The 23,341-nt window shown below is 38.6% G+C and overlaps 7 protein-coding genes across 9 annotated transcripts; 6 read left to right on the top strand and 1 right to left on the bottom strand.

The window, feature by feature from the left end:
- The first annotated feature begins 52 nt into the window (after positions 1 to 52).
- On the top strand, positions 53 to 8,726 carry LOC145736110 (uncharacterized). Its single transcript, XM_081990361.1, has 9 exons — positions 53 to 252; positions 307 to 418; positions 821 to 1,330; positions 1,388 to 1,497; positions 2,998 to 3,168; positions 3,571 to 3,866; positions 6,127 to 6,337; positions 7,931 to 8,350; positions 8,413 to 8,726. Exons 1-9 carry the CDS (start codon positions 61 to 63, stop codon positions 8,608 to 8,610), a joined length of 2,220 nt encoding a protein of 739 aa, XP_081846487.1. The 5' UTR covers positions 53 to 60; the 3' UTR covers positions 8,611 to 8,726.
- On the top strand, positions 3,899 to 5,364 carry LOC145735114 (uncharacterized). 2 transcript variants are annotated; one of them, XM_081988862.1, is made up of 3 exons: positions 3,899 to 4,111; positions 4,353 to 4,563; positions 4,618 to 5,364. In XM_081988862.1, the coding sequence occupies exons 1-3, from the start codon at positions 4,005 to 4,007 to the stop codon at positions 5,320 to 5,322; spliced, it is 1,023 nt and encodes a 340-aa protein (XP_081844988.1). In that variant the 5' UTR covers positions 3,899 to 4,004; the 3' UTR covers positions 5,323 to 5,364. The 2 variants fall into 2 exon arrangements, with proteins under 2 accessions (XP_081844988.1, XP_081844989.1); XM_081988863.1 differs by lacking the exon at positions 3,899 to 4,111 and adding an exon at positions 4,137 to 4,293.
- A 1,189-nt stretch (positions 8,727 to 9,915) lies between the features above and the next one.
- Positions 9,916 to 15,465, top strand: LOC145736111 (uncharacterized). Its single transcript, XM_081990362.1, has 5 exons — positions 9,916 to 10,072; positions 10,130 to 10,767; positions 14,019 to 14,122; positions 14,225 to 14,253; positions 14,322 to 15,465. The coding sequence occupies exons 1-5, from the start codon at positions 10,061 to 10,063 to the stop codon at positions 15,315 to 15,317; spliced, it is 1,779 nt and encodes a 592-aa protein (XP_081846488.1). The 5' UTR covers positions 9,916 to 10,060; the 3' UTR covers positions 15,318 to 15,465.
- A 609-nt stretch (positions 15,466 to 16,074) lies between these two features.
- On the top strand, positions 16,075 to 18,140 carry LOC145735081 (bestrophin-2-like). The gene is made up of 9 exons (XM_081988802.1): positions 16,075 to 16,295; positions 16,350 to 16,460; positions 16,515 to 16,686; positions 16,737 to 16,942; positions 16,998 to 17,166; positions 17,223 to 17,660; positions 17,720 to 17,744; positions 17,799 to 17,905; positions 17,957 to 18,140. Exons 1-9 carry the CDS (start codon positions 16,225 to 16,227, stop codon positions 18,008 to 18,010), a joined length of 1,353 nt encoding a protein of 450 aa, XP_081844928.1. The 5' UTR covers positions 16,075 to 16,224; the 3' UTR covers positions 18,011 to 18,140.
- A 55-nt stretch (positions 18,141 to 18,195) lies between these two features.
- Positions 18,196 to 20,316, top strand: LOC145735078 (bestrophin-4-like). Its single transcript, XM_081988798.1, has 8 exons — positions 18,196 to 18,416; positions 18,470 to 18,583; positions 18,637 to 18,808; positions 18,868 to 19,073; positions 19,137 to 19,305; positions 19,365 to 19,802; positions 19,855 to 19,879; positions 19,929 to 20,316. The coding sequence occupies exons 1-8, from the start codon at positions 18,346 to 18,348 to the stop codon at positions 20,237 to 20,239; spliced, it is 1,506 nt and encodes a 501-aa protein (XP_081844924.1). The 5' UTR covers positions 18,196 to 18,345; the 3' UTR covers positions 20,240 to 20,316.
- A 103-nt stretch (positions 20,317 to 20,419) lies between these two features.
- On the top strand, positions 20,420 to 22,889 carry LOC145735077 (bestrophin-2a-like). 2 transcript variants are annotated; one of them, XM_081988796.1, is made up of 10 exons: positions 20,420 to 20,588; positions 20,681 to 20,764; positions 20,821 to 20,931; positions 20,980 to 21,151; positions 21,226 to 21,597; positions 21,654 to 21,884; positions 21,938 to 22,129; positions 22,180 to 22,213; positions 22,270 to 22,382; positions 22,433 to 22,889. In XM_081988796.1, the coding sequence occupies exons 1-10, from the start codon at positions 20,566 to 20,568 to the stop codon at positions 22,631 to 22,633; spliced, it is 1,533 nt and encodes a 510-aa protein (XP_081844922.1). In that variant the 5' UTR covers positions 20,420 to 20,565; the 3' UTR covers positions 22,634 to 22,889. The 2 variants fall into 2 exon arrangements, with proteins under 2 accessions (XP_081844922.1, XP_081844923.1); XM_081988797.1 differs by having other exon boundaries at positions 20,472 to 20,764; positions 20,814 to 20,931.
- Positions 22,561 to 23,250, bottom strand: Atox1 (Antioxidant 1 copper chaperone). The gene is made up of 3 exons (XM_081988806.1): positions 23,062 to 23,250; positions 22,885 to 22,966; positions 22,561 to 22,826 (listed from the first exon to the last, which is right to left on the bottom strand). The coding sequence occupies exons 1-3, from the start codon at positions 23,062 to 23,064 to the stop codon at positions 22,696 to 22,698; spliced, it is 216 nt and encodes a 71-aa protein (XP_081844932.1). The 5' UTR covers positions 23,065 to 23,250; the 3' UTR covers positions 22,561 to 22,695.
- Positions 23,251 to 23,341: the final 91 nt, after the last annotated feature.

Genomic DNA, 23,341 nt, shown 5'->3' on the forward strand with positions numbered 1-23,341 from the left:
GTATTACTGTTACTATACTTACACCAAATCATATACGCACTTTGCTTTAGATTCAAAGAAATGCCAAACAGTCACGTAATAGCAGAAGCGCCAGGGGGAGAAAGTACTGCACCAATCGCAGACCCGGAATCACCTGGGGGAGCCTACAATTGCTCGGTTTCTTGTACATATAAAAACCACCCGAACATCAATAAAGCTACACACTCTCCGTTCCCGTCATCATCAGAACAAACACGCACCATGAAAGTCCTGGTAAGTTTCACTAAACTCTGATGATACATTTAATAACAAAAACGTTGTGAGCAGGTCTGCACCGTGCTACTGGCTACCTCAGTCCTAGGGGGAGGCAAAAACGACACCCAAACCAAACGCAAAAGAGGACTGTTTGATATTGGAGATTTTGGAAGCCATGGAGGTGGTAAGTTTGCTTTAATAATTTAATAACAAGCGTCTGTTTAAATCACCCGCCTGTAAGTGTATAGTATGTTCAGACACAACTTGATAGATGGCGTTAGCAGCCTGTGAATTACAGCAAACAGTTGTAATTCGTTTTTAATTATTTAATTACAAATGAAACAAAAAAAACCTTCCAGATAAATTAACAAGTTTATTAAAAGGCAATCTGCTAAAGCATTTAAATGTTTATTAAGAATGTTCAAAATGTGTGTTAAAGTCATTCACCATTTGTCAAGAATAAATTACCAATACGGTACACGGTAGTGTAAAAGTTTGTTCAAAATGTGGGTTAAATTCATTCACCATTTGTCAAGAATAAATTACCAATACGGTACACGGTAGTGTAAAAGTTTAACTATTTTAGGAGATTTTGGAGGTCATGGAGGTGGACTATCCCTTAGTGGAGGAGGTGGAGGTCACGATCTGATTGACTTGGGAAGTTTCGAATCGTCCGGAGGACATGGTGGTTTATCAGGTGGATTTTCTGGGGGCAGTGGAGGTGGTGGAGGACAGGATGAAGGTCGAATCACTCATATCACCCTGCACAAAGAAATCGCCGTTCCGCATCCGGTTCCGGTACCAGTTAAAGTGTATAAAAACGTTCCGGTCCCATACAAAGTCACCGTTCCGGTCAAAGTGGACAAACCGTACCCGGTTCCGGTGCCCAAACCTTATCCAGTACCAGTTGACAAGCCCTATCCAGTCAAGGTGTACAAAAACGTACCCTATCCGGTGAAAGTGCCCTACAAGGTCGCCGTACCCGTGAAAATCCCCGTCAAAGTACCAAAACCTTTCCCGGTTCCAGTGCATAAACCAGTTCCAGTCCACGTACCCGAATATAACTTTGTCAAGAAATTGGTACCAGTTTTAGTCGGTAAGATAACAAATTTATGCTTTTTAATAAACAATTTCTAGACGTAAAACTTTCCAGGCGGACACGGTGATGAAGGCGGTTTCGGAGGGGGTGATGAACATATCTCCTTCAGTTCAGGAAGTGACTTTGGAGGACACGATGGAGGAGACTTTGGAGGTTTCGGACATCACTAATACTTGGTAAAATAGCCTTGAAGTATTGTTTCAAGGAGTGTTTTACAGAAGTTGTGTAAATATTGTTTTATATTTTTTAGTTTTGTACTTAATTAAAATGTTGAAAAATAGAAAATTTACTTTTATTTTACTGACTTTTATATTGACCACACCTTGCAAAATCGATAACTTAACGAGGAGGTAATTTAAGAAAAATAATAATAAGTTAGTTTTCTGTCACTCTTAAAGCAAATTTTAAAATAGTAACAATTTTTACATTTTTAAAAGAGCCTAACATAATTGTACAAATCAAAGACAGTTACAAGGTTTCTAATATTAATTTTATCTAACCTTCTAAACCTGCTAAATCAACTTGAAACTGAAAGAAGGAAAAAGTTAAATTTTGAAAAATATATCAAAATTACCAGTTTGTTGGAAACAATTTAGTCAACTTTGGCGCCCTCTAGAGACCAAACGGTTCAACATGTCATACTTTTGGAAAGTCCATTTTGTTGGCTATCTGTGATGTATAGTAAATGTCTAATAACCTACAATTAATGCAAGAATAAACCATTAAATGCTAACTAAATTAAATTATTATTAAAATTACTTTTGTACCTCCATAGCCAATAAAGAAATATATTAACTTTATGTGATATAAAAAGAAATAATTAAAATATCGTATTAAGGGTAATTTGCAAAATTTGTGAGGGTTAACAAAAATTTTCACTTTTTTTTTGGTGTTTTATCCAATCGTGAATAATTGTTGATATAATGTACAAAAACACTATTTCATTCTCTTTACTGTAACAACAAATTCATTCAGCTATTTCAGCAGCAAGTTTGACAAGATACTGAAACGATACCAGCAGAAAGAACATTTTATATAATGGGCAAAAGAGAAGGACAGTGATCTGTTAATCTAAACAAACAAACAACCAAAAAAACTAGAAGAGCAGTAACCTAAAACTTGATTACTATCACCAGCCCACTTTGCTTCGTACCACATTCCAAAGAAAGTACGACTACTCGTGGTACCGTTCTTACGTAACGAGTGAATTGAATTTGATTTGAATACAAATTACGCGTCCAGTTTTTTGTTAGACTTATAATTGTCACTTCTTTTAATTTACTAGATCTTTCGCTTTTAAACCAATAAAAATATCAAAAAAATTGACGTGAGAGTTTTCGCGTTTGGTTTCGTTAAATTATGAAACAGGAAATGAGCGTAGATGAAAGGTGAAGGAATTAACACCAAAACTCCTCCTCCCCCCTCTTGGGGTCGAACACAATCTCCGGAAATCTATAGACAGACCTAGTTCCGTGATTAATTCTTCATCCAAGCAGAATTTGATCCAAAAATAAGATCCCCCAACCGTATAAAAGGAAATTCCCAGTTAATCAGGATCCAGTGTACGTGGGGATTCCATCTGAAGAACAATGAAGGTTTTTGTAAGTAGTCACGACATCATCAGGAAGAAACGTTAATAATTTGAACAAAAAACTTAAATACAGATAGTGTTGTCGCTTGCGGCCGTAGTCCTCGGCCAATTCGATGCTGATGAACCTCATCAGAGATCGAAACGAGGATTTCACGACATAAAAACCATCACCGTTCCCAAACCCTACCCGGTGTACATACCCAAGCCGTATCCCGTTGTCAAACACGTCCCCATCAAAATCAAAGTAAGTCAAATTACCAAATATTATCTAGTCTATACAGGTGTGGTAAATCCAAAACCGACCATAGGAAAACCATGTAACTGACAGAGAAACGTAGATAATTGCATGCGTGGGACAAAGACAGAAAACGAAAAAAATATCAAGTAGGCCATATTTTTAGCGTGCTGTTGCCAAACGGCGTAAGTATTCAATACCCTCGACAAACTTACTTACGGCGTTTGGCAACAGCGCGCTACAAATATGGCCTACTTGATATTTTTTTCGTTTTCTGTCTTTCTCCCGCGCATGCAATTACCTACGTTTCTCTGTCCGTTACACGGTTTTCCTATGGTCGCTTTTGGATTTACCACACCAGTATATGTTTGTGATTGGTAAAAAAAAACCAGCCAACTGATATTATTACAGGTTCCTGTAAAAGTGACGGTACCAAAACCATACCCCGTTGAGGTACCGAAACCATATCCGGTCCAAGTAACCAAAACCGTCCAAGTGCCAGTAACCAGGACGGTGCAGGTACCCGTTAAAGTGCCCATACACGTTCCATACGCCGTTAAAGTACCATACCCGGTACCCAAACCCTATCCAGTGGAAATAGAAAACTTGAAGGTAGTCAAGGAGTCCTACCCGGTAGTTATTGAAAATAAGGTGCCTTATCCCGTCATTATTGACAGTGGACACTACGGTCATGGAGTACACGGATGGTAGATTTTAGTAGGGGACTGAATGTTTTTTTTTGTTTGTTTGTTTGTTTGTTTAATGTACATTTAAATACATTATTATGTTATTTTATACTAGCACAGAATTTTTAATCACCCAGTACAAAAGCACTGCGATAAGCAATGGCGGACATTATAGCGATAAAGGGTCATCGTGTAAACAACAAATTAGAATTATCAAATGCTTTCTCATTTACTATAAATTGTGTGCGTGCCAAAGCTAATATGTTGTAAGTTTTACGTTATTATTACTAATCTGAACAAGAATTCAATAGTAAATTCCATAACACACCGCTTAATCAAAATTTGATTCATTTTCGAGTTTGTGGCAACATTGTTTCATCACCTGTGTAGAAGTAAATGCAAAATCAAACTACTTTCTGATGACATCACAAAAGCTGTCCTCTATATGGCAATAATGCAATTTGTTTGCCTGTTTTTCTTAATTTACAACTATTTACACTTTTAAAGGTTCCGGGTGTTCGTAGTTTTGCTGCTCGTGTCCGTAAAAACCGCAAAACCTTTCACCAATATGATCTCGATGAAGTTATTTACCGGACTACAACTTACATCCGATGAGCCAATTAAGGTGGCTGACTTAAAGAAAAATTTAGTAAACTACATGATTCTGGACAATTGCTATGGCACTATTGGTCAGGGCACCTTCAGGGATTTCCCCCAGGTAAGTTGCAGAGCATACTCACCTGCCTAGATAATAAAAATTTCAAAATTCCAGCTCAGCACTCTAACATTATGGAAATCGAATGTAACGCGCATCAATGGAAGTTTCACTTCCATTACAACCCTCTACGCCCTAAACTCACATTTTCAAGCACCTGACAAGGATCTGCTGGTGAAGTTTCCTAATCTTAGGGAGCTAAAACTGCTAAAGAATACAAATTTACTGCTCGATCCGTTGCAGTTAGCAAAACTCAAAAATCTGCAACTGCTCCACATTTCTGATGCCAATTTTACTGAACCTTGCGTCACTCGACGCTGGTTTCACAACATGGAAAAACTGAGAGAACTGGTGCTCAATGACAATCACATCGAATGCATCGAAGAAGACGCTTTTTCCAGCCTAAAACACCTGAAGAAGTTGGATTTAACTTATAATGACATTGCGAAACTGGGCGAGTTTGTTTTTAATCCTCTAATTGCTCTACAGCAATTGGGGTTGTACGGAAACAAGCTGGAGGGATTTCAAATGGAGATGTTGAGCAGTCAGAGAATGCACTTGAAAGATTTGGGAGTGGATTGGACTGTACTGAGAGATAGCAAAGTGAAACCCAAAGATTTGATGCGGATGATGCATGGTTTGAAAAAGATTTCTTTTGGGAATGTTGTTGATTCTGACAAAGAGGCTTTTTGCCAGAATTTAAGTCCGCTGGGTGGAGAATGCAGTGAGGATGCTATTTTTGGATTAAGTCGGATGCTTTAATTTAAAATTTCTTCAATTAATAAACGTATTAATTAATCCAGACTAGGAATGAGTTCCATTATCGACCTAACCATATGAGACACATTACGTAAGGCAATTAGCAATGTTATTTATGCAAATTTCAAAATGGCCGACATAGTTTAAAGAGACGCCATTGTGTACCAACTGTTAAATTGAACGTTGCCAAATCGGCGTGGGAAGATTTCGATCGATCTAGGCGTTTTCCCAGTTCGAACAACTCATTAACGTTTTACATAAGCGGTTTTTGCCTATGATTTTAATCGTCAATTAAAGGTCGTATTACGACCATTACGTGTTTAATGTCGATAGTTTTGTAAACAAATAAATCGTGCAGGATCGTTAGCTAAGAAAAATAAAAGCCATTAAAACGAGAAGAACTTATTTTACCATATCGACCAAACTAACTGAACATTTTTCATTATTTTGTTGAGCTAATCTACAGAGGTGCAATAATGACAACAACAAACCACTAAAAAAACCCAAGGCCAAAAAAAAACCTTCCAGATAAATTAACAAGTTTATTAAAAGGCAATCTGCTAAAGCATTTAAATGTTTATTAAGAATGTTCAAAATGTGTGATAAATTCATTCACCATTTGTCAAGAATAAATTACCAATACGGGACACGGTAGTGTAAAAGTTTAACTATTTTAGGAGATTTTGGAGGTCATGAAGGTGGATTATCCTTGAGTGGAGGAGGTGGAGGTCACGATCTGATTGACTTGGGAAGTTTCTAATCGTCCGGAGGACATGGTGGTTTATCAGGTGGATTTTCTGGGGGCAGTGGAGGTGGTGGAGGACAGGATGAAGGTCGAATCACTCATATCACCCTGCACAAAGAAATCGCCGTTCCGCATCCGGTTCCGGTACCAGTTAAAGTGTATAAAAACGTTCCGGTCCCATACAAAGTCACCGTTCCGGTCAAAGTGGACAAACCGTACCCGGTTCCGGTGCCCAAACCTTATCCAGTACCAGTTGACAAGCCCAATCAAGGTGTACAAAAACGTACCTGACTGAAAATTTTTCATTATTTTGTTGAGCTAACCTACAGAGGTGCAATAATGACAACAACAAACAACTAAAAAAACCCAAGGCTGCCCTCTCTAGTAAATGGTGCTAAGTCAATGTCGCCCATCGGTGTTTTCAAGGCGTGTCCCCGCGCTGGTACTTTATGGTGGTACTACGCGAAAACGTGAATGAAACTACCATTTCGGCTAAGCAAGGCCGGTCGTTCCTCTATATTTGTTTAGTAAACAATATAACCGGTTGGTTGAACCAATTAGGCAACGTTGGTTTTGTTTCGAGCAGATTAGGCAACGACCACGGAAAACTATGCGAAAAATTGCATAATTGTACAGGCTGGTACTATCACAAAATGGCCTCGAAAAGCAACGAAGGGGTTGAGGCCTGGTTAGTTAAAGTGGTGGTTAAGTTTAACAGGCACTTTTAGTGCTACCAAACCAATGAATGTGAGATAATTTTTAGCCTCCTGGATATGTAATTAACAGGCAGCACTTGGTACTACTAACACGATTTAATTAGCTGCAACGATGCATTTGCTAACCGCTTACATGATCGGTTAATAGCCCGGTTGCATGAACCACAGGGGCGTAGATGGCAGTTTATTCAACTGTCAAAATATCAGCCATTTTGATTAAGTGCTAACTTAAGCACAATTTTGGCTGCATTCGTTTTCAGGCTCCATTTAACGTCACAATGACGTAGTTTGACAATTGGTCCATGAAGCTTGAAAACAAATGCGGCCTTTAACAAGGATGACACAGGTTAGGACTAATTTAAATTGCTTTGAAACTTTAGGGCACGAGTTGCCCCTGGAAGGGCGGGGACAATAATTATTATTAAAATATTCTTATAATAACAAAATAATCAGGGGCGGGCGATTTAATTCGTGCACATGACGAAAATCGAAGAAACTTTTATTTTCCGTGTATATTGTACAATTAAAACGAGCCTATATACTGTGTGATTGCGACAGATAAAATGGCAAGGGGCGCGGGGGGGTTGCACACAAGCGTATCCCGCTATGGCCGCCTAGAAAGCAATATGGCCGTTGAGTGTTTGATGCAATTTGGGCGTACCGTGTATATAAGTCGCCTGTCGGGTACTATCAGGCAACAGTCGTTTGTTTTTGGTTCCTTAGCATACGATTATGAAGTTTCAAGTAAGTGTGGTGCATATAGGTGACTTGATGTTGAAAAAGGGTCGGTGTGATTGTTTTTTTTTTGGATTTTACTAAAAATTGATTAACTTAATGTTTGAGTGATTTGTATTCTCAATTATTTAAAGTTTTAAAAATGTAACACACATTTTTGACCATTCTTATTATAGTACCTATTATGAACCATAAGGGATCTTATTGTTTGTTCAGAACAGTTACTTTTAGTGTCATTTTGTCCAAAAATTATTAATTGAGATTAACCTACTTAACTAAAATGGTATGGTTCATAATAGAAATAGTTCTAGCTTAATAGAGCTGTGTAAATGTACTAATTACACAGAGTGATGCAAAATATTCAACTTGACCCAATATCATAAAGTTTTACTAAACAATCACCTTCTTTTGACAGTACCTCTCCTTCGTGTTCTGCGCTTTCTTAGTCCTAGCCACGGCTGAGGAGAAGAAAGCCGAGGAACCGAAAGCGGCCGAAGCCAAAGACAAAAAGCAAACCAAACGTGGCCTGTTCGATTTGGGTGACTTTGGCGGTCACGATTTGGGTGGCGGACTGGACTTGGGCGGCGGATTAGGAGGCGGTCTGGGCGGTGGACACGAAACCATCATCACCAAAACCGTCCCGGTGCCCGTACCTCAACCCTACCCCGTTCACATCGAGAAAAGGGTTCCCGTACCATATCCCGTTAAAATTACCGTGCCCGTGGACAAACCTTATCCAGTACCGGTACCTAAACCATACCCAGTACCAGTTGAAAAATTGGTGCCCTACCCAGTCGACAAGCCCGTCCCCTACCCAGTTAAAGTACCAGTCAAGGTAAGTCGGACAACTGGAACAACTTTGAGTGGATGTAATTGAGTTTTGGATGGTCGCGTTAGGTTCCATACCCAGTGCCTCATCCAGTGCTGGTATCAAAACCAGTACCCTACCCGGTGCACAAGCCGGTACCTTATCCAGTTAAAGTACCAGTGATTGTCGAGAAAAAGGTACCAGTCTACATTAAGGGCCATGACAGCTTCGAGGGCGGCTTGGGAGGCGGTTTGGATCTGGGCAGCTACGGCGGCCATCATTTCTAAATCAAAAACGGCGACTGTTGACAGTTCATCAGTATTATTTTAATCGTCACCATCAAATTTTCACCACCATCATGTTGTGTTTTAAAGTGTGTACAAAATAAATCTATTTTTCTATACTCGTTTTTTCTTTTAAGCTAAAACTTAAATTAGGTTTTACACCATTACATTACACAAAAGTGAACTTTAGAAGCTTAAAATTAGTTAAGCCAATGTTGCCAATTTGAAAAAGAACTGTCTTTATAAACCCAACTTTCTACAACAGATCTCTAGTGACGGGTGTTCAATAATTGTTATTGTCGTAGTTGGCTGTGGTTCTAGCATGAACGTAGGGCCGTTGATAAGTTCGTATATAGTTCGAAATCAAACAGGCGCGGCGCATTGACAGCTGTCATATAATATAATTGTTTGCAACGTTATCTAAGACATACGCTTTTTGTGACAATTGCCATCCATAGGCGACCTGACCATAACAATTATTGAACACCCGTTATTAGATGTTACATATGTCATCTCTGTCAAAATTACTTTAGCTAGATAGGAACAAGAAACACGCCATACACGCAAGTAGATTATTCAATTTAAATGTTTCCCCAACACTTCCAAGTCGATTTTCTGTACAACTTAAGTTAAGATGGGGTTTGAATATGACACATTAAGTATAAAATAACACAGTCTAAACTATCTAAGCTGTCCTTAAACTCAACTTAGCCAATGTTGGGACAAACGGACATAATCTAGACTTTATCAAGCAGCCTAATTTTTTTATGACCAATCACGATTTACGATCATTCTATTTTTTCATAATTTGTATTTAATTTAGAAAAAAAGAGATTGTTGACAGTGAATACTATCGGAATTAGGCTAATTACTCTCAAATAAGTTAATTGAATTAAAAAACAACTAGAATGGTTGGTAAACTCTCCAAGTGGCAAAAAAGAATGGATTCACTTTAGTTTAGATAATGGTTACGTCCAAAGCGATTGTAGTACCAACAACTTATTAACGACACATGAATAATCTACTTTTACTTGAATGAGATTAAATTCAGCGTTCTATAACAGTGGCGTCCCCATTTCTTAATCTGGACTACCAAATATACAGCCAGCAAACCTGGAACTACCCTACTTGCTTTTGTTTCTCTGAAAAATTTCAACTTTATTCTTTTCGGGCTTGGAAGTTTTCATGTAGTTTCCAGTACAGTTTGGATGAGACGCCACTGGTGTTGAAATAATTGTTCACTTCTCTTTAAATGTTATTATATCAGAGAACGGCCCAAGTATGACGTATCGAAAACTTTTTGCCGTCAGTGAACTTTGGAAGAAAGTAACATTTCTCGGACGGTAACAGGAAAGAATAACGAGGTCCGCTGGTTTTGGTTCCGTATAATATAAATAGTGTTTCCTATTATGTGGTCAGTCAGTATAGTCAGTACATCTACTAGAACACAGACATGATCAATTTTGTAAGTATCGAACACCCTGTGACTATCCATCACTAATAAAAATTCAATTGATTAAAGGGTGCGGTCTTGGCAATTTGTTGCCTTGGGGCGGCAAAGGCGATACCGAGCCAATGGGGATCATCCTCTTCCTCCGGCCAACAGCAACTCGAAGGAGTCCCCGATCTTTTCACTTTTGGCAAAATCACCTACCCCAAATACGACCTTTTAGACCTGGGGGAGTACTCCAAAGATCACGTGCCCGGTGACGAGATTAAAATCACCAAGGAGAGCAAAATCACCATTCCTAAACCTTATCCAGTAAAAATCCCAATTCCTCAACCCTACCCAGTTCACATAGATAAACCTTATCCCGTTCACGAGACCAAAATCGTCAAAGTCCCAGTACCAGTCACCCAAATAGTAGAAAAGAAAGTACCCTACCCGGTGGAAGTACCCAAACCTTATCCCGTCCAAGTGCACACGCACTCTGAAGGTTTGGAGAGTCTTGGAGGTGGCGGTGGCGGCCTGGAGGGTCACCATCAAGCTTTAGAGGGCGGATACGGAGTTCAGGAGCAAGTCGAACTCCCGTCCAACGAAGGCTACGAAGAAGGCATCGGTGGAGGGAGTTACAATCCCTACGAGTCCAAAGCCCTGGAGGAGAGTTACGCGGGCGAGAGTGGGGGTTGGCAACCCATTGGCGGAGATTCAGAGCACTAGCCCTAGTATCGCCACCACCCCCTTGTATATAATGTTAATTTTTGTACTGAGTGTGCCTGTTGTTATTTTTATACTAATAAACTGTTCTTGTTGACGTGCGTTAATTTTTTCCGGTCTATAATATGAAATGACTAGACAGGCTGCAAGAGAGTGAAAGGGATCGGAAGTACTTTCATTTCTTCTCCAATCTGTTTCAGTAAAAAGCGATCGATTACGCCACACGTGTGTGTTAACAAGGGATTTCCACTTGTGTAGCAATTAATAACAATATCAGTGGTCGGAACCGAGCTTTTTTTTTATTCCAGTTACATTGCAATTACATTAAAAAGTAAACAAAAACGGAAAAAAGATTGCAGCACATATTCGACTAACTAGATCGTTAATAATTAACGGCGCTCTGATTGCTCAAAAATTGCGATTTTACATTAAAATATCGGTAGATTTGCGAACCGCAGCTTTGATTTATGCAAATACTGCAGATATTGAATATATGCATAGGAATGGGAAAACTTTACTAGTGACGTGTGTCTTGAACATGCAAAATGTCAGTTAATCATACTTCTGTTGTTGACGTCACATTCTTTCAATTCCCTTGCTTCAAACTAGAATACATCACTTGTAAAGTTTCATTTTTGTCTAAAGAACTGGCTTTCAATAGTTTCTCTCTTCTTATCATTGACTGACTGAAATTTGGATTTGCAGTATTGCAATTTTCTCTACCAGAATAATATTATAAGCATACCTCTTTGTGTTACGAAATATAATTAAATGAAGTGTGTAACAGATCCTATATTACGTAAACTTTACACAACAGAACCGATCATTTCCAACAACATAATAAAACCATACAGACACCCTCTGGGATTCTGTAACCGATAATTTACGTTCGATTTCCTGCCTTATACTCCATTTTTTTTTCAGCTCCTGGCTAAAGTATTTAAATTGCTATCTAGATCGTTCTGGGAAAATAATCACACATGTATTACGTCACATTAAGGTAGTAGAAACGCCATTCGAGTTGTCCATCTACTAAGGAATGGAAACGTTTCAACGTTCTTAATAAAGTAAGTCAAGTCCCCTCAAAAACAGGAGGCGCGGTCCGATCGCTCATGATAAAATGAAAGTCGTAATTACTCAAAAAAAATTGAAATCTTCAAATTAAAGCTTTCACATCCACCGCATATGCTTCGGAATCTATCAGGAAGTACACTTCAATAGTACAGATAAACTTGCGCGCAGCTCTTCGAGCGTTCAAAATCATTTAAAATGAATTCCGATTGATATTGTTATTAAGTAATGAAGGAAAGTTCTTAATTGCGGCAAAAAAACGAACAATGCCCCAAAATTTAAGAGGCGCATTTTTTCGCCTTTTACGGGGTTTGATTTATTGTACTCTCTCTCAGCGAATTAATTGCCTGGCTTAACCAACAATAGGAACAGGTATAAGTAGAACGTAAAATACATGTGACATGTCTGGTACGCAACATTTAGCAAGTTTCGTTACGTTGCGAACCATCACAAAGCACAAAGGAACCCACTGATATGATAACTGAAGTAGAACGGACGGTGTAAATTATACACAACCAGTAATATTTAAGCAACACTTAACAACTTCTATGATATGCAATAAATAGTACAGTATTAACTATTTCATAATTTGTTTGTAAGCTTATTAGATGTAATAAACATCTACAGGGTATGGCAATAATCAGTACATGTGCTATTGGTGTTTCAAGTTAAGATTAAGAAACAACACGTTTCTAACCTAACATTATAAATAATATGACACTGTCACTTCAATGTAAACAAACGGAGAAATGACAGCTGGAATATTCGAAACTGTTTTCGAAACTGATCACCAGAGGGAGTATCTTGAAACGCCAATAGTAGTGCAAGTTGAAATATTTGTGATTTATCACTAATGTAATCAAATTTAAAATATTTCCAAAAAAGTTACAGGCTTAAAATATCTCCTTTACAATACAAAATTGTTTTGACTATGGCACATTCCCTGTAAATTGTCACAGTCAACCGCCTGTTCTATTGACAAGTTTCCTGTAAAACTAGGATATTGCCATACTACTTTGATGTTATTTGATAGAGCAGGATAGACATACACCAGCTTGCACTTAACCTGCCATTTTGACGATTCATTTAGGTAGGTACTTAGAGGAATTTAGGGTCACTTCTCAATGTTCTCAGCTACAATAAATAAGAGATCTCCGGTGGGATTTTGAGACATCACTAGTCATAACCTGTAAAAAAAATTAACATCAAACGCTGATTACACCGGTGACAGGGTTCTAGACAATCCAGAATAAATATTGTAAACAAATACAACTCGACCTATACACTCAATGTTCGCACACAACACTCTTGACTACTATTTAACGTACAAAACGAATGCAATCATCACAAAAAACACTAAATTAGAAGAACCAAGCCATGCTAAAAACACGCACACCAAATTCACAGCCTACTTTGCTTCGAGAATCACGTTTTGACACACTGGTCACGTGAAGGTTTTAGGAAAAAGTATAACAACCCTCACGTGATCGAGATTGAGTCAGAGTAGGCCGAGGTTTGTCAGCTTTGATATTGTCACGACGTTAATCAAAGGGCATATTGTTGGTGCGTTTTCTTGATTTATTTTACTCAAAATTGCTGCAATTTTTGTCTAATTTCGGTCGAGATGGATTTTTTAAAAGTAAAATATAGTTGTCTTGTATTAACCGTTGCTGTGATTGAAAACTATTCAAATAAGGAACCACTTCCCGCCAACCGCCAACCATTTTGAATTCAAAATGCAAAATAGGAAAATTACAATTTTACAAATTATTACGAGTGTGGTTAAACAACATCTTTAACCAAACATACTGTATATAATAATAGAATGTATTAAGAATGAGATTGCAGGCTCTATAGTATATTAAACAATTTTGTAATTAATGTGGAATTCCTTAACAAAAACGTTAATTACAGTAAGAAAAACATAAATTAACAATTTGCTTGTTTTTTGATTGAAAGCTGATCATTCCATACATTAACACGGTATATGATTAACTTGACTGGCGGAAAATAGATTCACGAAGGTAATTAAGTAAATAAATAGTTTCCAATCCAATTACAACAAAAAGAACGAGTCTTCAATCAGGAAATACCACAAAAAATCTGAACGTATTATTAACGTGATCCATTCACGCACTTAAACTATTTTGCGCCCTAATGTGACTCAGTGGTACCGGCGCAGCATCCTTGTGAATGGTACCGCTCGCGGGTACTCAAGGATGCACCCGGTGAAAGTATTAGTACCACGGTACGAAGAGAGCGGATGCGTCACTTGGGCGCTTTGGGGTACAATCGCGTATGGTTTTACCCTCTCTTTTCCCCCCGCATGTTTACCGTATATAAACACGCCTCGCTGATGGGGTTGTATTCAGTAAGTTTGTGGCTCAGTATTGAGATTAAACATGAAGCCATTTCTGGTGAGTTATGCGTATTTAAAGTCTCGCATCAAATTTATCTAATCTGGTTCTCCATTTGATTTATACAGATAGCAGCAGTGCTGCTAGCCCTATCCTGCAAATCGTTAGCAGGAAAACAACCTGGTAAACGCGGAATTTTCTCCAGTGACATTGGCAGTTATGGAGGAGGTAGTTCCCATGGAGGTGGTCTCTCCTTGAGTGACTTTGGAGGGCATAGTAGTGGCGGAGGCAGCAGTATATCATTCAGTAGCTTTGGAGGTCACGGAGGAGGCTCGTCGTTTGGTGGTGGTGACTACGGTGGTCATGGAGGATTCGGTGGAGGTGGAAGCGGTGGATTTGGAGGAGGATTCGGAGGAGGATTCGGAGGCGGAGCTGGAGGCGGGGGTGGAGGCGGTGGAGGTGGTGGTGCCACAATTTCCACCATCACAAGAACAGTACCAGTACCCATTCCCCAGCCTTATCCAGTCACCGTGACCAGACCAATTCCAGTACCAGTACCACAAACCGTCCAGGTTCCAATCTCAAGGCCAGTCCCAGTTTCGGTTCCGGTGCCCCAACCCGTCGAAGTGCCACGTCCTTATCCGGTCACCGTAAATAGACCTGTACCAGTACCAGTACCCACTGCCGTTAGAGTGCCAGTACCTCAACCCTATGCAGTACAAGTACCCCAACCCTACCCAGTTACCGTACCACAACCTGTTCCAGTACGTGTACCTCAAACTATTGTAGTTCCAGTGGCTCAGCCTATCTACGTTGGAGGTGGTGGTGGTGGTGCTGGAGGCGGTGGATCTGGAGGATTTGGTGGAGGATTTGGCGGTGGGTCTGGAGGCGGTTACGGAGGCGGTAGTTATGGTGGAAGCAGTTATGGAGGAAGCAGTTATGGAGGAGGAAGTTTTGGAGGCGGCCACGAAGGCATCAGCGGTTCCATTTCGATTGGAGGGGATGAGCACGGTGGTTCGTCTTACGGAGGCGGTTACTCATCCGGATTATCCTTGGGAAAAGGCGGAGGATACTCCTCATCAATCAGTTTAGGTGGGGGTTCCGGAGGTTACTCCAAGTATTAACGACGTGAAGATTTCATATTGTAAATATTAATCATTCTTCGCTCATCTCATCGAAACTGTTGATTTTTTAGTCTTACTTCTTCTATTGTGATATCCAGTATTCTTTTGTTGTATATACAGATAAGTCAATAAACTATTTTAAACTGTATCAAGCAGCTTATTTTATATGTAACTTTATTCCTCTTAATAAGAAATGCATGAGCAACATGGTGTAACACAACCGACTAAAAAGTTATTTTACTTACTAAATGGTTTTTAGAAGCCAATTGTGATTAAGAAGAACATGAAGAAAACTTACATAATATAATGTCAATCACGTGATTGGGTTATTTGTTGTCTACATGGGCAGTATTTGCGTCAATCTCAGCACTACCAACTGTGCTGCAATTTACGCAAATACTGCACATGTGGACTTACCATTAGATTTTTTTACTTCAGGGTTGCACCGTTATGTTATATTATCAATTGAGTCATATTACATCATTATATACTATTGAAATAGTCTGTCGGATTTATGAGCCGGATTAACTCTATGTCATTCCATTTTATCGTAAATACACATTTTTGCGTGTTTGCTCAAAGGATTAACAGGTATTAGATCACCTAAATACAGAAGTCTCTCATCAGTCATCAGAGACGTACTTACAGATTTAAGGAACCACATACACAAGGTGCAATAGTCTGAATTATTATTTGTACGCCACTGATCATTTTTTGATATGTTATAGTATGGTATTCGATAAGATCCACACCGCAGTACCAGCCTATATGTAAACCAATAAGTAATTATTTTTGAAACTTTTACGGCTGATTATTGGGTGATAGCCAACTTTTTGTTTAGCGCGATTCTTCCTTAGAATTGAGGGAAAACATGTAAAATCAGTCCGGGACATACATAAATTCAATCATGACGGTGACTTATTCCAACGAAGTGACCACCAGTACCACTTTTGGAATATTCCTCAAGTTACTTCTAAGGTAAGTCACGTGTGCTGCCATCTCTTATTTATTAACTTATCATTTTCGGGTTAGATGGAGAGGAAGTATTTTCAAGATGATTTGGGCCGATCTCTTACTCTACTTAGTTATCTACTATGCTCTTAACATCCTCTATCTTTATGGTTTAAATGAAGAAAGACAGAAGTGACTGTATTATCTCAAATTTAGTAGTAGAAATATTTGACAGTATTATTTCAGGCACTTTATCAGTATAGTGTCCTATTTTTCCAAGTATGGAAACGCCATTCCTTTAAGTTTTGTGCTTGGATTCTTCGTTAATTTGGTTTACGCTAGATGGTGGAATCAGTTCTTGTGCATACCCTATCCGGACAATATTGCTATGTTAGTAGCAGCAGCCATTCCAGGAAAGGTTCTAAACTAATGTTCTTTATGTAAAACCAATTAATAAATCATCATCAGGAGGAAAGACCCAAAATGATGAGGCGCACAATCATCCGTTACGTTTGTCTGGCCTTCACCCTCACTCTGTCAATGATGTCACCCAAGGTTAAGAAGAGATTTCCCACATTCCACCACTTGGTGCAGGCAGGACTCATCAACCATGAGGAGCGCAAATATCTGGAGCACCTGGAGAAAGATTATCCCACCTATTCTGCCAAGTATTGGTACGATTTCGTCACTGGATTCAATCAATCGATAATCAAGTTAATTATAATGTAGGTTGCCTTTAGCTTGGGCCATCAACATAGCGACAAAAGCTAAGGAAGAGGGTTTAATCGAAAGCGATTTTGAGCACAAAGATATCCTAGAGCAAATTTGCGAATTCCGACATCATTGCAAGCGTCTCCGTGACTACGACTGGATTTGCATACCTTTAGTGTACACTCAGGTGATTAAAACCCAACTCCCTAACATCCAGTAGTAATTAATTTTTTTACCAAACAGGTGGTGACTATAGCGGTTTACCTCTACTTCTTGTTCACAATGATCGGTACTCAATTCATTGAAGAACAAAGCGAAGTCGGCCAACTGATCTACAGATTCCCTTTAATGGCTTGCGTGCAGTTTTTCTTTTATGTGGGATGGCTTAAGGTGGCCGAAAGTTTGATCAATCCTTTCGGAGAAGACGACGACGATTTCGAAGTGGTGTGGATGATTGACAGACATCTGCAGGTCGGTTACCTCCTGGTGGACAAGATCCACAACAGCTTCCCCGACTTGAGGAGAGATCAGCACTGGGACCAAGTGGCACCCACTCAAATGCCCTTCACCATCGCGTCGCAAAAGTACATGCACGAACACCCGGTAGAATCTACGTGTAACGTTTCAGTACAGAAAAACGATCAGGACTTGATTATCAGTGAGGATATGGGCAACTTGGAGGTAAAATTATCTTAATTTTAGATAACCTTTTATTATCTAGCTTTGCTGATGTTTTAAAGGACCCTGTAGGACCAGGAAGTCACGGTGAGTTAATTTCCAGCATATTATAACTTGTCTAATTTTTTTTTGGTTGGGTAGGACCAAATCTAGTACAAAGACTGTTTAGTAAATCAGGATCCACACACCATTTGAAAAGGGTGTCCATACACACTTCAGGTGATAGTAGTGATGATGAACTTCATGAAGTAAGTGAGGTTTAAGGGTTAGCTTGTTCAATACTAATTTTTTTAATACAGTTCACCAGCATAAAGCATACGGATGTTAAAGAAGACGATGTCAAAAAGGATTGACAAAGTATTTTTTAAATTTTAGGTCAATTATTAACTTCTTTCTGAATGTCATTTTTTTTGCTGTATAAGATAATGTAAGACCATCAGTGTATCTTCTTTTGTACTGTTTAAAATAAAACTTTTATTTAGACTGATTGTTTGTATCTTAAAGTAGTGTCCAATCAATTTTCTTTTATCAGTCAACAGCATGAACCATAACCATGAATGAATTGATAAGATTAAACGTGGTTACACTGATTTTGCTGCAAACTTATTTATGTATTTAAGCATTAGTTGTATTGTGATTCTGCTGTAACTACCATGTTTTACGTTTAAAAAAGTAACTTATAGAAGATATGACTGTGACTTATTCTAGTGAAGTGACCACCAGCAAGGGTTTAGGAATTTTCTTAAAATTGCTAGGAAGGTATTAAAAACGCAATTTAAAGTTTTGATGAGTAAAATGTAAGGTTTTTGTAGGTGGAAAGGCAGTATCTACAAAATTGTTTGGGTGGATTTACTGCTGTACCTTTTCGTCTACTACGCCTTAAATTTGCTGTACTTATATGGATTGGATGAGGAAAATGGCAGAAAGTGTGTTATTTCCACAAGATCTATTACAACTCATTCTCCATGTACATTTTCAGGCACTTTATCAGTATAGTGACTTACTTTTCCAAATACGGCAACTCCATTCCTTTAAGTTTTGTTCTGGGGTTCTACGTTAATGTAGTGTATACCAGATGGTGGGGACAGTACACTTCAATCCCTTCGCCTGATAATATTGCCATTTTAGTGGGTGCCAGCATACATGGAAAAGTACTCTCCCATGCTAAACCACAATGCACAATTTTATTAAATAAAAATAAATAATTCAGGATGAAAAATCACGAATAATTAGAAGAACAATAGTACGGTACGTGTGTACGGCCTTTACGTTGACCCTGACTATGATTTCACCCAAAGTAAAAAAACGTTTTCCCACTTTACATCATTTCGTCCAGGCCGGGCTACTCAACGTTGAAGAAAAACGGTTTATGGAATGTTTGGACAAAGAGTATCCCACGTACGCTTCCAAATACTGGTAGATGATTTACATTTAAAATATAGTTTTTATTGGACAATTTGCTGAAAGCGCTTTTTGCAGGTTACCTTTAGCTTGGGCGGCCAATGTAACAACCCGAGCACGATCTGAGGGTATAATCAAAGACGAGCTGGGGCTCAAAGACATCCTAGAGCAAATCAATCATTTCCGTGAAAAGTGCAAGACTTTATGGGACTATGACTGGATTTGCGTTCCCTTAGTATACACTCAAGTACGTTTTTTTACCCATTAGTGACAACTTTTTGGGTTTTAATTTCGTTAAACTCTTAGGTGGTAACTTTAGCTGTTTACCTGTACTTTCTGTTCACCGTGATTGGTACCCAGTTTGTGGAAGAACAGGTTGAGGGTGACCTGTTTATATTCCGTTTTCCCTTAATGTCCTGCGTAGAGTTTTTCTTCTATATGGGGTGGCTGAAGGTGGCCGAAAGTTTGATTAACCCTTTTGGTGAAGACGATGATGATTTTGAGGTGGTTTGGATGATCGACAGGCATCTGCAAGTGGGTTATTTGCTGGTAGACAAAATCCATCGAGAGCACCCTAAGCTGACTAAGGACTATCATTGGGACCAAGTGGCTCCTAGCCAGTTACCTTTTACTGTGGCCTCGCAAAAATACATGGGGGAACACCCTGTTGAGTCTACCAACAAAGTACGATTACTTACAGGCGACCAGGATTTGATTTTCAAAGATGACCTGGAGCATTTAGGGGTACGATTTTGTTTTGTGGTGGTTCAGTGTAAAAATACAACATTTCTTGCAGGAACCAGGACTGGTACTTAATACCGGTAAAAACATCCCATATTTACCAGAAAAGTTATTAACTTGAAATTTTAGGTACAAACAACAGATTTAAGAATTTTTTCTCAAAGAGACGGAATTCAGATCCCGGCTGTTCCTTAAGAAAAGTAGCGTTACAAACTGATGATGATGACAAAGAAGACGATTGGAGTGAGTACAACTTGTTTGCCGACGAGGAGACCTACGGAGATGGGGAGCATATTGCTGATGATGAAAAGTTCAACAATCTTCGCCAGGAAAGGCTGAATAAACGGAAAGAAGACTTACTCAAATTACTGGATTTGATTAAGGATGACAAGGAGAAAGCCGCAAAATTTTTGGATAAAATCATTACGTCTAATGATTAATTAGAATTTTCTATTACTGACCTGTGTTTAAGTGTGTACTAAATATTACTTTAATTAAATTTTTTCGTTGCTCTCAATGACTAGGTTTACACTACCACCTTTTAGCAAGGTTTATCTTATCAATTTATAGCACCCATCAATAAGGTGCGTTAATTAAATTTACGACAACGCGCCAAAACGGATTCAAAAACAGCGGAGCTATTGTCAGTGTTAGGTAATCCAAAACTATAAAACCTGCCTTAAGTAAACCTTCTGATGAATTAAAAAAATTCTAAAGTTCGATAATTTACAGCTTTTCCAGCTTAACGATTATCTTATCGGCTTCCATGGGAAAGTTACGTGTTCCAAGGTATACAGGTCACATTCTGAAGTCTAAAAATACCAACTAAATACTATAATTATGTGCAACATATAACCGGTACTATTTTCGTTGGTTTGTAGTCCAGAACCAGTCGATATGACTGTGACCTACACAAGTGAAGTTACCACGAGTAGTCTGGGTTGTTTTCTTAGGCTTTTACGAAGGTAGGATATAGTCTAAGCTGGGGGTTTACCCGATTTTGAACACACCTAGATTTCAGATGGAGGGGCAGTATTTACAAAATTGTTTGGGCCGACTTGATTTTGTTTTTAGGAGTTTACTATCTGTTAAATATGAGTTATTTGTACGCCATGGATGAGTACTCTAAAGCGTAAGTCGTATAATTGGAGTGTCAAAAGGTTGAATAGTGATTTTGCAGGTATTTTGTGAAAATTGTTAATTATTGTGCTCGAAACGCCAATTTGATACCTTTGAGTTTCGTGCTGGGTTTTTTCGTCAATATTGTGTACACCAGATGGTGGAGTCAGTTTCAGGCTATACCAGTACCAGACAATTTGGCTTTACTTATAGGGGCCAACATAAAAGGACAGGTACTGCTAGTCTAGCTTGTGATTGTTCAAAAAACTACTGCATTACACCCTTCACCTAAATATCAATATAACAGGATGAAAGAGCCAGAATCGTGAGACGAACTATAGTACGTTACGTTTGCCTTACCTTCACCCAGACTTTAACAATGATGTCTCCCAAAGCAAAAAAGAGATTCCCCACCTTGAACCACTTTGTTGATGCAGGACTTTTGACTAGACAAGAAAAGAAAATAATCGAAGATTTGGATAATGAGTACCCGAATTATTCAAAGAATTGGTTGCCCTTAGCTTGGGCGGCTAATATCACAACTAGAGCTAGGCACGAGGGCATCATCAGGGATAATTCTGCCGTTAAAACTATCCTGGCGGAAATAAATGTTTTCAGGGCCAAATGCGGTGAAATGTTGGCTTACGACTGGATCAGCATACCTCTAGTGTACACTCAAGTATGTAACTTTTACCAGTAAAAGAGAAGAACCAGAAAATATTTGCTTCTAAATAGGTAGTGACTATAGCAGTCTACAGCTACTTCCTGGTAACGGTGATCGGCAATCAATTCATTGAAGCCGAAGAAAAGTATGTGGACCGGCTTATTTTTAGTTTCCCTTTCATGCCAGTTTTGGAGTTTTTCTTCTACATGGGTTGGTTGAAAGTGGCCGAAACTCTGATCAACCCTTTTGGCGAGGACGATGATGATTTCGAGGTGGTTTGGATGATTGACAGACACATTCAGGTGATTTTCAAGACACAGTTTGACTGCCTAACTGCTAAAATGGAGTTGTAAAGGTGTGCTACTTGTTAGTGGACAAGATTCATCAGGATCATCCTACACTGATGAAGGATTATTACTGGCAGCAGACTGCCCCTGACACTCTTCCTTTTACTGTAGCTTCTCAGCAGTATATGAAAGAAATTCCAGTACAGTCCGCGGAAAATATTAAAGTGAAGAAGAACGATCAGGATTTGATCATTCCTGAGGTATTTCTTATTCAGCTACACCATTAAAACATTAATAACTTACATTCTAGGGTAATAAAGGACGTGAAGTGTATGATTCTAGTAGTAAGTTGTCTGAATTAACTAAAACACCGGCCTATATTTAAATAAATATTCTATAGAATCTTTATGGAACGTCTTGAGTAATGCACTATTCCATCGCCACCATCCTAGAGAAGACCAGTATTATTTAAGAAGAATAGCAGTTGATGACAATGCTGACATTTTTGATGAGGTATTAAGAGCTCTATAACTCAAACCAAACCATTCTAATGTTGTTTCTAGATTAATGACTATGAAGAAGAGGGTCCAAACAAAATCAACATTCCTCTATACCCCAAAACAGAATGCAACGAACACGCTGAAGAGTTTGAAGCGCTCCGCAAGCTACGATTGAACAAACAACGTGAAAAACTACTTAAATGCATCAATTTATTAAAGGAGCAACAACAAAGTGAAACCTTAATCCAAGATATTATTAAATAAAACAAATAAATATAAGTTACATTATATCAATTTAGTTGCCAGGAATTTAGGATAGTCACAGATTAAGAGGAGGAAATATGCTCAGTGCTTTTGCCAGTTTTCTTAATAATTTCCAGGATTTCATTTGCAGACAACTGCGACTTGACCTTTACCTGCTGCTCTTTCAAATTCACATCAAAACTTTCAATTTTATCTGAAAACAAAGTCCTATTGTACTGCATTTGTATTGTTTAAACAGAATAAATACTCACCTTTGTGTTTGTTTAAAACACGTTCTACAGCGCCTGAACAGCTTTCACAGGTCATAGCAACTTTAAATTCATGCACCTGAGCCTGGAAAATAAAAAAAATTAGGTTTGTCCCATGGTGGTTCAAATTAAAGAGTCCAAAACAACAAATTCAAGTATTTGGTTCTTAAAGCCACTTACCATAGTGATTTCTTGTCTTTGCACTTATATCAGTCACTATCACAATGACTAAATGATTATTTAAATGGAATTTTAAAGTGAACAAGCACCTACGTTATTCTATTGTGTTCTGACTACGTTAATGCTTGCAATTGTTGTTTAATCACCGGTATAAGTTTAGGCAAAATACTTTTAAAAATACACAATAATAAATAATACGTGGAACTGTCAGTGTCAACAAAACCTAACCTAAAAAAAAAAACAAAACAAACGACGATAAGCAGAGTTGCGATTCGATAGC

Source organism: Ips typographus, linkage group LG11 (genome assembly GCF_016097725.1).
Source record: "Ips typographus isolate SLU linkage group LG11, UJ_Ityp_2.0, whole genome shotgun sequence".
Classification (NCBI taxonomy): Eukaryota; Metazoa; Arthropoda; class Insecta; order Coleoptera; family Curculionidae; genus Ips; species Ips typographus.